At 37.7% G+C, this 13,712-nt stretch overlaps 1 protein-coding gene across 1 annotated transcript in view; it reads left to right on the forward strand.

Annotated features, from left to right (window-relative positions):
• The window catches only part of LOC126248836 (uncharacterized), a 535,548-nt gene that overhangs the window by 279,926 nt on the left and 241,910 nt on the right, over nt 1–13,712 (forward strand). Inside the window, exon 12 of the mRNA XM_049950252.1 lies at nt 5,005–5,103. Within this exon, the coding sequence (XP_049806209.1) occupies nt 5,005–5,103 (99 nt within the window). The remainder of the gene's footprint in view (nt 1–5,004; nt 5,104–13,712) is intronic.

Below are 13,712 nucleotides of genomic sequence, written 5' to 3' on the forward strand. Positions count from 1 at the left end.
ATCCTGAAGCGATGCAGTCCTTCAACAAAGGAAATAGCTTACAATATGTTAGTTCATCCAGTCTTGGAGTATTGTTCATCTGTATGGGACCCTTACCAGTTGGGTCTGATTCAAGAGATTAACAAGGTCCAAAGAACAGCGGCCATATTCGTGACTGGTACATTTAGCCATCACGAGAGCATTACAAATCTCATAGAAAGTTTGAAGTGGGACACACTTGCAGAAAGACGGCGCACTAAACAGAAGGGGCTGCTCACTAAATTCCGAAATCTGATCTTCACCAAGGATGTAGAGCATATATTATTACCACCAACTTTCAAATTGCACAATGATCACCATTCAAAGATAAGGGAAATAAGAGTTTGCACTGAGGCGTTCAGACAGTCGTTTTTCCCTCACGCAATCCGTGAGTGGAACAAAAGGGGGGAAATATGACTTTGGCATGAATTGTGCCCTCCGCCACACACTGCTTGGTGGCTAGCAGAGTATATATGTAGATGTAGATCCTTATCAGACAGGGAGCCACAAATCCTGTCTCCAGTGAAAGGTAGTAAAGGACAGTCATTGTCCAAGGATCGGATACTAAACATAATTACATACATGGAAGACCATCCACAGCATAGTAAAAAAAATTTATGAACAGCTTTTGAATAACTCATGAGTAATATGAACATGTAGTGCAAAAGAAAAACTATGGATATTTAAGGGAGAACAAGATGCTCTTGTTACAAAAATGTGTTTGCACATTTCAGGGATCCTCAATACAATTTACAGGATAGATTAAAATGATTTAAAGGGAAGCAATTGGTGATTGCATAACATCAAACAGTGCTACGGAATTGGATGGTGTGAGATAGTGAAATTTCAAACAAAATGTCAACTTGACATGCACAGCAAACTGCGAAATCGGCCTGAAAATTCATTGATGAAATAAACAAACTTATCTCATTGTTCAGTAAGAAATTTCTTTTCATCTATGACCAATTGGGATTTGAAGAGGAAATACACATGAAAGGAATCCTGGAAATTAGAGGTACCGAGAGAGTTGTATCTGGATCAATCAACAACAATGCCTTAATGCATTTGTATACAATTATGCTGACTGTTAATCTGGATGGTAAATTAGCTGAAAAGTTATTTATTGTGCTGCAAGAAGTTGGAGGTGCTCTGCCCACTGTGATCCATTCTCGTGTGCATGATCTTGCAAGGGCAGTAGGAAATATTGACATCACAGCAAGCAAGAGTGGGGAAATGGATGTAAGAGAACTACAACTATGGTATGAGCACTGCATTTGGCCAATAGCTGGTCGAAATAACTTGCTTTTACTTGATTCCTGGCCTGCATATAAAAATCATACTCCTTTAGAGCAAACTATTCCTCCTGAAAAGTGTATGACATCGCAATTCATACCTCCTTTAACCACTGGACAAATTCAGTCTTTGGATGTTTGTTTTTTTTCTGAGCCTATAAAACATATTATCACATTACTTGCAGCTATGCCTTACATGATAGCCAGTCTCATGATAAGCTCCACAACAGACTGTTTTGCATTCGGTTGCATACCATCACATTCCTTCATTTCGCATCACCCTGTTACACCAGTATGATTCTATATGCATTCTTTAAGAGTGGATACCTAGCTGAACATCATGTGTGGTATGAAACACCCAAGGATTTCACCTTCAGTCTTTAAGATGTGAACCTATATGATCATTGTAGTGCACCATTTTTCATTCAGTGTTCATTTTGTGAAGTGTAATACCTAAATCTTATAGAAAGTTGAACTCTGTATCTCCCAGACACTCATTTTCTGTCATCCTCATGAAGCACATGGTGAGACATTAGCCACCAATATTTTTCGTGTCATAATTGTTAACACTACACTTTCAAATGACCCCTACTAAAGATTGAACTTATAACCTCAGACTTGAGGAGTTCCTTGTGAGTAATAAAGTGGGAATACTATCAGATGTTGTTGTTGTTTTGGTCTTCAGTCCAGAGACTGGTTTGATGCAGCTCTCCATGCTACTCTACCCTGTGCAAGCTTCTTCATCTCCCAGTACCTACTGCAACCTACATCCTTCTGAATCTGTTTAGTGTATTCATCTCTTGGTCTCCCTCTACGATTTTTACCCTCCACAATGCCCTCCAATACTAAATTGGTGATCTCTTGATGCCTCAGAATATGCCCTACCAACCGATCCCTTCTTCTAATCAAGTTGTGCCACAAATTTCTCTTCTCTCCAATTCTATTCAATACCTCCTCATTATTTATGTGATCTACCCAACTAATCTTCAGCATTCTTTTGTAGCACCACATTTCAAAAGCTTCTATTCTCTTCTTGTCTAAACTATTTATCTTCCACATTTCACTTCCAAACATGGCCACTCTCCATACAAATACTTTCAGAAATGACTTTCCGACACTTAAATATATACTTGATGTTAACAAATTTCTCTTCTTCAGAAACACTTTCCTTGCCATTGCCAGTCTTCATTTTATATCCTCTCTACTTCGACCATCATCATTTATTTTGCTCCCCAAATAGCAAAACTCATTTACTACTTTAAGCGTCTCATTTCGTAATCTTAATTCCCGCAGCATCCCCCGATTTAATTTGACTACATTCCATTGTCCTCATTTTGCTTTTGTTAATGTTCATCTTATATCTTCCTTTCAAGACACTGTCCATTCTGTTCAGCTGCTTTTCCAGGTCCTTTGCTGTCTCTGACAGAATTACAATGTCATTGGCGAATCTCAAAGTTTTTATTTCTTCTCCATGGATTTTAATTCCTACTCTGAATTTTTCTTTTTTTTCCTTTACTGCTTGCTCAATAAACAGATTGAATAACATTGGGGATAGGCTACAACCCTGTCTCACTCCCTTCCCAACCACAGCTTCCCCTTCATGCCCCTCAACTCTTATAACTGCCATCTGGTTTTGTACAAATTGTAAATAGTCTTTTGCTCCCTGTATTTTACCAATGCCACCTTCAGAATTTGAAAGAGAGCATTCCAGTCAACAGTGTCAAAAGCTTTCTCTAAGTCTACAAATGCTAGAAACATAGGTTTGCCTTTCCTTAATCTGTTTTCTAAGATAAGTCATAGGGTCAGTATTGCCTCATGTGTTCCAACATTTCTATGGAATCCAAACTGATGTTTCCCAAGGTCAGCTTCCACCAGTTTTTCCATTCATCTGTAAAGAATTCGTGTTAGTACTTTGCAGCCGTGACTTATTAAACTGATAGTTCAGTAATTTTCACATTTGTCAACACCTGCTTTCTTTGGGATTGGAATTATTATATTCTTATTGTAGTCTGAGGGTATTTCACCTGTCTCATACATCTTGCTCACTAGATGGTAGAGTTTTGATAGGCCTGGCTCTCCCAAGGCTGTCAGTAGTTCTAATGGAATGTTGTCTATTCCCGGGGCCTTGTTTCGACTTAGGTCTTTCAGTGCTCTGTCAAATTCTTCACGCAGTATCATATCTCCTATTTCATCTTCATCTACATTCTCTTCCATTTCTGTAATATTGTCCTCAAGAACATCGCCCTTGTATAGACCCTCTATATACTCCTTCCACCTTTCTGCTTTTCCTTCTTTGCTTATAAATGGGTTTCCATCTGAGCTCTTGATATTCATGCAAGTGGTTCTCTTTTCTCCAAAGGTCTCTTTAATTTTCCTGTAGGCAGAATCTATCTTACCCCTAGTGATATGCACCTCTACATCCTTACATTTGTCCTCTATCCATCCCTGCTTAGTCATTTTGCACTTCCTGTTGATCTCATTTTTGAGACATTTGTGTTCCTTTTTGCCTGCTTTATTTACTGCATTTTTATATTTTCTCCTATCAGATAATCCTCAAAAAAGCAATGACCATACCTTTCCTGGCCTTTGTAATCTCTAGTATGTTATCAACAATCTTAATCCATTATTTTAGTTGCTAATTGGTCTCTGGATTTAGTTGTTTGATGACCAACCCAAGTTTTATCCATAGTCAGGAATGTCTACAAAGTGATCTGCAGATTTTTTGCCTAAAGATTCCTATAGTCTGCGTTGAAATGTTCATCCATATCAGTTTTTAGTGAAAAACCAGTTCCATAGCACAGACACACACACACACACACACACACACACACACACACACAGAGAGAGAGAGAGAGAGAGAGAGAGAGAGAGAGAGAGAGACATTTCATGTCTAGTTTTTCAGGCTGTGTGTAACATACCTATTTGGCCTATTCAGTTGTGATAAATTCAGTATCAATTATCTAACACTCTTTTATTGTGCAATTTTCTGTTATTATATCATGAAGCTTTTTTATAGCTTCTTGTGCTATAGTGCCAACACAGGAGCATACTTATTCTTTTATCTAGTTAATGTGTTTTAACTCCTCAAGTGGCATTCATAAAGTGTCAATGTCAGTACAGAGTTCACATTAATATCCAATATGGTGAGTTATGTTTTCACTTTGCTGCAGAATGTGTATTGATGTGAAACTTCATGGCACATTAAAACTGTGTGCTGGACCAAGACTCGAACTCAGGACCTTTTGGGAGGCTTGGAAGGTAAGAGATGAGGTATGAGTGGAAGTAAAGCCATGAGGTCAAGTCTTGAGTTGTGCTTAGGGAACTCAGTTGGTAGGGCACCTGTCCACGAAAGGCAAAAGTCCCAAGTTAGAGTCTCGGATTAGCACACAGTTTTGAACTTCCAAGGAGTTTCATCCAACTTGGTGTTGATCTTTGCAGCTGTTCAACCCTTCTTATGAAAATGTATAATGCCAAGAAATTAGGTTCTTCCCACTCCCCCTCTATCTTCTAAGACAAGCATCATATTGACGACTTCATATAACTGTATACAGACAACTGCATGTTGAACTAGAAACTTTTGCTTATTTATGAAACTGTCCTTGTGGATAGGTAGTGCAATATTTTAGAAATCAACTTCAAAGCTGTATCAAGTAACTTGTACATCTATGTAGGTCACTATTACTTTGTTTTGCAGCTTCAGCAGGCAGCGAGGCATTGATGAGCCGTCCAGGAACAGACTACTTTGAACGCGTGTGCCAGACAGGAGGCAGTTCCAGCCATGGAAACCCACCAGGTACACTGTTTGGCCGAACCGACTCCACGCCGAGTAAGCTCAGTCCCAAATATCGGCATGCAGAACACCTGTAGAAAACAGTGCTGCACTCCTCTGTCTACTGTAGCGGCATGTTGTAGTGGCTTCATAAACAAGGGACTTCTAGTTGAAGCTAGATGCTTACGATTAGTAGTTGAATTGTAGTCATAGTAGTGGGTGCCAACCTACATTTGGTACAGAACTCTTTGGGACAAATATACGAGAGGCTGCATTGAAAGTGTGGTTTAAATCAAATCTGCAAAGAATTGTTGTTTAAGATATAGGAAACAAAGAACACAAATAAAATTTCCCCATCCAAGGAACTGTGATATAATGTTAACTATTGATGGGGAGTCAAATAAAACTAGTTGAAGCTAGATGCTTACGATTAGTAGTTGAATTGTAGTCATAGTAGTGGGTGCCAACCTACATTTGGTACAGAACTCTTTGGGACAAATATACGAGAGGCTGCATTGAAAGTGTGGTTTAAATCAAATCTGCAAAGAATTGTTGTTTAAGATATAGGAAACAAAGAACACAAATAAAATTTCCCCATCCAAGGAACTGTGATATAATGTTAACTATTGATGGGGAGTCAAATAAAACTTGCAAATATTTTTAAATATTACTTATTGTGCACACACAGCACAAAGTTGTGCCACTTTGCAATATAATCTCCACTACAGTCAATGTATGTTTGACTGATTATAGTTATTAAATTATTGAAACAAACGCTTCATTTGGGAGTCTGCGCAACCACTCATGCATTTTCTTGTGTACCTGTTTTCAAAATGAAACTTGACAAATGTGAAATATATTCAAATGCCAGATCTGTGATTTTCACAATTGTTGCATGAACTGTATGGGACTGTACACTGTTATGATGTAGCAGAACAAGTACACATAGTAATCCACAACATTTTGATTTGATTGCAAGTGAAAATGACTTCTAGAAAACTGAGAATGATAGGAACAGGAAAACAAGGAATGTTAGTGACCTTCATTTCACCAATTGTGAACTTTCATCTCCATTCGTAGAGCTGCTCCTGAGAAAAAAAAAAGTAGTATCCTAGGAATATATCAGTGAGTCACAGCTGGAATTGATAAACTCATACAGATACCTGGGTGTAGCATTGTGTAGGGACGTGAAATGGGACAGTCGCATAGGCTTAACCATGGGTAAAGGAGGTAGCAGACTTTGATTTATTGGTAGGATACTAGGGATATGCAATCAGTCAATAAAAGAGATTGCTTACAAATTACTCATGTGCTTCATCCTAGAATATTGCCCAAGTGTGTGCGACCCATACCAAACATCACTAGCTGGGGATATGGAACACAAACAGAGAAGGGCAGCACGAATGGACACAGGTTTGTATGACTGATGGGACAGTGTCACAGAAATGTTGAAAGAACTGAACTGGCAAACTCTTTAAGCTAGATGGATACTGTTCTGAGAAAGTCTACTTAAAAAGCTACAAGGACTGAATGGAAATTATAACTCTAGGAATATGTTACAACTGGAGAGGGTCACAGAGGTGAAGAAACAACTGAAATGGTGGTAGACTTCATAAGGTAGACAGAAACTATCCCAAGAAAGTCTACTGACAAAGTTTCAAGAACTGGCTTTACATGATGACTCAAGGAATATACTACAACCCCCTACATATTGCTCCCATAGGGATAACGGGGACAAATTTAGATTAATTACGGCACACACAGGCACATTTAAATAATCATTCTCTCCACACTCCTTAAGTGAATGGAATGAGAAAAAGCCTTAATAACTAGTACAGTGGAACATACCTTCTGCCATGCATTTCACAGTGGCTTGTAGAGTACAACTGTAGATGTAGACATAGGTGTAGATATATTTTACACATTCACTTTGTAGAAACTGAGTAATAGAATCCTGCTCATCCATTGTGCAAATTCCTTGTAGTGCAGCAATACTTTCCTCTTCCTTGTGTCATTGTTTTTGAATTGTTTTATTCTGCCATCTACTAAGAACTGTTAAAAACATTATTACAAACTACTTGCACCATTTGTACTTTTATATTACACATTTACAGTTTTCATTGGCTTACTTCTTGTATATAAATGGCGAAAATTGTTATGAAATATGAGGAGGCTTCCAGATGATCAATGTTTTCCTGAGCTATGTAGAAGGCTTTTCAGATGTTAAAAATCACAAAGTCTTCTTGGACCCTACTATCTGTAGTCTTCTGCAGCTGGTAAATAAACAGAATTACTTAAGTTGCACTTAACCAACACCTGTGAAATCCCTGTTGACCCTTAAAGAACTTAATTGAACAATGGAAATGGAAAATGTTCTAACTGTTATTTTTTCAAAAATATGTTTTCAATGTTATTGTGTTCTTGGTACTATATTGCAAATCACTAAACTTGTTCCAATTGTCAAACCTTGAAGAAAATGTTTCAGAGATTCTAGAAGGTGCATGGTCTTTGTGCCAAGCATGCTACCCCCAGAAGATCCAAGTGCCATGTGTCAGAGTCATTGTTCCACAAGATTTACACCTGATTGTTGAGTCAGCTAAAACTATTAGTCCATTCCATGTAATTCCAATCCATGTAACTGACTTTTTTCATTTTAGAGATGCTGCTGAAACATTGTTGTCAATGCAGGCATGTAAGATCTCCATAAGCAGTATTATATAAGTGCCTCATACTCATCCATCTCAAGTATCTATTAAACATTCTTACTCAAAAACCGAAGAATAGAAGAATATCAATGTATTCAAAAGAAGAAAGACCATAGCATATGTAAGCCATGCCATACTTCAACTGAAGACCACCCATTTTTATGAGTTGCAAAACAAACATCTGTTGACAATGCTGTCATTTCTTCCTCAGCAGCACAGGGAATTTTGCAGTAAACTTTGCAGCATCTGGTCCCAATGGAGTTATGCACAAAACAGAATCGATACTAAGCAATATCTTTTATGGATTTAATTTTGTAATACACTTGTAAAAATGTAAAAGAAATGAGACACGATTTTTCTTGACTAAATTGTTACTGCTGTATACCTGTACTTGCGTTATCATAAATAAAACATGTGCCTCCACATTAACGGCAGTAGGAAATAAGAACTTGCTTACTGGCACTCAGAACCAGTCAGTTTCCTGGTATGGCACATAGTTTTATAAATTATTTATTTTCTAATTCATCTCATTACTTTTCGTAGTGATGAGCTGCCAGCATAATTCCATGGTATCAGAATACATTCTCAGTTTCATGTATATAAATAAGTTATGAACAAAAAGAGAGACATTGTTCTTTGATTCTCCTGACAAATGTGAGATTTGTCACTTTGAAAATTGCCCACTTCCTCTCTTCAATTTGGTCTTCAAATAAGTCATCAGGTATGATCATAGCACATATTCTATAGTTCTTCAACAAATTATTTCAGTGATGTACCAGTGCTGTTTCATGCGTCTGTAGAGGTGTGGATATGTTTGACTGGAGGTTGGTGAGTCAGAGTGAGTCAAAACCAGCTCAATAACCGCAGAATCTCTTTGTTATTTCACAACAGCTCACGCTTTCATCTGGCAGGTGACAGAATTCAGGCATTGACCCACAGACCTCAGCGGCAAAGCACAGTTGTGAAGACACTTGCAGCTGCTACACCCAGTCTGCTTAGATGTGGCACGACCTTGTGTGGTAAATGTTCCTGCCCTGTGGCCGAGCTACGTCAGGAGCTGATGCAGCAGACTGACAGTCAGGCCAAGTGTGGGATGGGCTGGAAGTCTGCCCCACCTGTGAGGTGTAACGGGAACATAGATGTCTGGGGAATGAACCACAGCCTGGCATTTGGCTGGCACCATACGGCACTGGCCAATTGCTAGGAGGGCCTCAGTTCAACCTTTGCCCAGCAGTGCTGTAGGTGGTCCCCTGGTAGGTGGTCCAGTTATGATGGTGGTGAAGTGGTAGCAACCACAGGGTGGAAGTCAACATTTTGATGGACACCGACTTAATGACTCGCCAATTCTGTGACCTATCTGGCCAGGCAGTCAGTGTTTGTATGTGCCAGAGCAGATTTGTTGTGATGTTACCGCCACAAATGTCATGTACGCCATGTGCTGAAGTTTCCTTGGTTTCAGTAACTAGCATTGACTGAGATGTGGGTGGCAGCAATCAGCTGGTGCTGTGGCATAATATTGTGCCAGCATATTGCAGCAAGTGTTCTTTTTACGGCATTGAGTCCTCTTGCCTCAGCTTGCAGAGTTACATATCTGTCTTCCAATATTTCTTAAAAACTAGAACTACCTGTGGCTTTAAAATCCTTAAATTTATATTCATTGAGATATAGCCTAGTTTCAATAAAACTTGTTTGGATGATAATATTAGTGCCTCCCAGAATATTTCCAAGAGGAGGCAAATTTCCAATTTTGTTATAATTGATTCATGAGTCTGAAAACATGACATGCCCCAAAAACTAAATTTGAAAAGAAATGCACAAAACTTACACTGTCACAAAAGACTGATAGTTATCTACTTGGTACTTTTAAGGCAGGTAGCTTTGTACCAAAAAAGTAAGCATATTTCAATAATATATGTAAAGTACATCTTTTATGTTATTAATTTTAATACTTATGCCAGTGTTTTGATTTAGTGATTAAAATTACATCCTCATATCACATAGTTATATCCAGGGTATAGCTAGAAAATATTCACAAAAAAATTATTCATGTTCTCATAATATTAGGATGGAAAAAAAAAAAAAAAAGGTATTGAACTTTGATGCCATTTGGTTGCTTATAAAACTTCATTGTGACTAGCATAACTGACAGCTACATTTTTTTTCTGAGTGTTAGCTAAAGTTTAGCCTGGTGACAGTATTTGACAATACAAATGTGGGATCCTCTGAAAATCATCCCAAATTGGCCATCAGAATCAACTTGTAGCAGCCTAAAACTAAACCAAAATAATCCTTGTCTCTCTGGTTTGTCACATTATTGTGCAACCAAGCCGACTGGAATGCATAGTTTGCAGCAATGTGACTGCATGTGGTGCTATGTTGTACCTAATATTTTGAGAAGGTTCCATTCTTGGGGAGGACATCTTTTTGTCCTTGAAATTTTATACTTTTTTCTCCTCTGATGTATTTGAGATTAAGTATAGATATATAAATTTATAGTATAATATGACTGCATTCTTCTGAGTGCACTGCAAAGCTCTGGTGTGTAAAACTGGACTGACAATTAGAAGACCACTGTTGTGATTCCATTGTGGAGCAAGGGGAAGGGGCATCCTTCTGAGAATTGGGGAAGGAAGAGTGTCACATATAGTGCTGCCATGCTTATGATGTTTTGGGAATTGGCAAGAGAATTTGTGTGCCACGCTGTTGTACTAGCTCCTTTCTGCTACTCAGTAAGGACTGAATGAGGATGCAACCAAAAGAGATTTAAATCACTGTCTTGGCAATGTTCTGCAAAAGTCTGCATTCAGCTTGATTGCAGAACACTGCCAAAACTTCAGCCACAGCAAGGAATCAGCATAATTTCTTGTGAACATACTGATAGCTAGTAAAAGCCAAGATATATAGTGAATGATAAAGCTGCAGTATTTTCTGTCATGGACAGCAATGTCAAATCCTTAATTTAGTAGAGTTTCAGACAACAATTAATAGATATTTGAGAGAATATTGTAATGATTAAAAAGCCTGTACCCAGATTCCAGAAGGGGCAAGTGACCCTCTTTCCCTCCTTTCAGTTTGCTAGGGATACTAGTAACGACAATTTTTAGATGCATTTAAAATGTAAGTCTTGAAAGATGATACAATAATCTAGTGCCTTTCATATTCTGTTGTGAAAAGCAGCCTCCTTCAGATGTGTATCTTTCAGTTGAAGTTAATTATGGCATGAATGTGTCAGAAAGATGATTATACTCTTTTATTTACAGATATTTCAGGTTTGGGGGTATGAGCTAGGATATTGAATGCTGAATTCAGTCTAGAAAGAATACTTATGAAAATGCTTGTGATATTTTCCTTCAGATATTTAAACTATCTGTTTTGCAGGAACAAATGATCCTATAATCTGGAAGCACCTCATCACCTACATCAGCAATGGACATTCAGTAAGATGGATTTTATCCTTCTGAAGAAATATTATTTTCCTAGAGAATCTGAAACAAAAGTTATTCCATTTAATGACCTTACTCCACAACAGAAGCCACTCATAAAGGATCTCAAGATAAAAGAATATGAACAAACCAGATGCATTACAGTTTCAAAGAAAACTGGATGGTGGCTGAGAGACCAGAAAGCAGCACTGTACAGTCAAGTTGTATTTCTACCTCTTGATACCATCTCAAGTCAGTTTACTGGGTTAATGCATAAAGACTCTATTGCCACCACAGTGTGGAAAATTGTACATACCATGACATAAGACCACTGCTCTAGTGAGAAATAGATACGGCTGTGGATGGAACACATGCAGATAAAAGAACTAGAGAAAAAGGAAGCCCTTAAGAAGTGGGAAGGTGCATAAAATTGACTGACCTATGTGATGAGCATAGACCAAAACATCAAACATTACATATGAAGTAACAATATGGTTGACAGAAAACTCTGCAGTAAATTTGCGATCTTAAATAGCTGAGAAGGTAATTCTAATCAGATTTTTACTACTGAACTCCAGCTACTTCCAAGCACAGAAAGGACACTAATTAAAGGACCACTTGCAGCCAATCAGTGGTTTAGAATTTATTAGATCAATAGACAGCATGAAGATCTTGAAGGTACCTGTTTGAGATCATATACTCTACAATTTTTTTAATTAATCAGACCCTGTTACAAAGTGATATTTTTACTGAGTTCTTCAGTGTGATAACAAACATCAGCCATACATAAACTAATTTCTTGACAAATTTAAGCATCTCTAGTTAGGTTTCATTAAGTGATGTGATATGACTGTTGCTTCCTTTATTGCTCATGAACTCATTGAAAAACATTGGAAGTAACAACATTGCACATTGCTTTCATAAATCTGGAGAAGGTTTTTGATAGTGCTCCACCTGAGACAAGCTCAATGTACATGACTACAGTGTGTCACATCGTCTCACTGACTGGGTCAGTAGGCTGCACAGAAATGTCTAAAGCTCTATGTACCGCCTTGTGGGCTTATCAAATAGTTTTACACTGACAGCTGGGCACACAAAGAGTCACCACTGCCGCAACTGTTATTCATCTTGGTCATGGACATCACCGTACATGACCTGCAGCACAACAAACCTTGGAACTTGCTCTATATGACGATGGTATGATATATATCTTTAAAAGACAGGAATGACAATGACAAATCCAGGCATAATATGACCACCTCAGTTAATTTGAATTACAACTGAATATTAGAAAAAATGAGTGCTACTCTTGTAATACCCAAAAGCTGTAGACATACTTACACAATGTGGCCATATTTCAATGCCTTGGCTTGTACTTACATAGTAATAGTAACATCAGTAGTGATGAATAGGCTAGAATCAGTGAAGCCAGATCCCCATGAGGAGAGCTCTCAGGAATGTTGTGCGACGAACAGATGCCAGTATACCTTAACACCAAAATGTACACAGTCATTTTAGTGTGTTGGCTCTGTATAGGGCAACATATATTACTCAATGCTATGGAAATGGGAGTAGTAATTTGTAGTACTTGGTTCACAAGTAACTGAGCAGAATGTATCACAAATGTTTCAAGCAAAGAGCTAAACTGACTTATGTTGTTTGTAAAGATTATTTTACATTTGAGACACAGTAAAAAGGTTAAATTCTAGTCAAAGGGTGTTCTCAACTATCAGAACGCAACAAGGAATCTTATAAAACAGGGAAGCCACCACCACCCCACATGATAATTGAACTGAGGATAAAATTGATGCAACAAGACACCTAAAACAGATCTTACTGCCACTGAGATACCTATAAGGCTTTCCACCCACTAAAATGTTTTCACGCCCACATGTGCTATAACAGCTGTTTCCAAGTTTTCAAACTCTAAAAGTAGATTGGTGTTGCTTGAGTTTACTTACATAATTATAAAACAGAACATTTTTTATTAAAAAGTTATTGTTTCTTTCAAAATTGATCTGTATTACCTAATTATCATATGATTACAGCCATTTAACATGGAATTGGAAGGGGGGGGGGGGGGGGCAGAGGTGCAGTGTGGCTGGAGATGTGGTTGCTATTTATGAGTGAAATTTTTGTTTGTGCATACTGTAATGTTTTATTTAGTTTTGAGAGCTCATGTTTTTTATGTAAGTAGGGAGTCTGATTTAATCTGTTTTTCTTATTAGAGTTTGAAACGTATCTTCAATAGGAAATGTTTATGCTCAATAACTCATATTTCTCTGGGAGTAACAATATAACAATGATTTATCCTTGAACATCACAAAAGACTCATATCTACACATGGGCATGTTACTTCTGTCTTGTCATAATAAGCTGACACTGTAGATAAACTGCATGAAAAACAGTAGAATGTAGCAACAATTTAGCATGTTCAAAGTTTTAAAAATTTGTAATGCATGATAAGTAAACATTAAAATTTATTTATTAAGTGTGGGATGTAATA

The sequence above is a fragment of the Schistocerca nitens genome, chromosome 3, assembly GCF_023898315.1.
Source record: "Schistocerca nitens isolate TAMUIC-IGC-003100 chromosome 3, iqSchNite1.1, whole genome shotgun sequence".
NCBI classification, from domain to species: Eukaryota; Metazoa; Arthropoda; class Insecta; order Orthoptera; family Acrididae; genus Schistocerca; species Schistocerca nitens.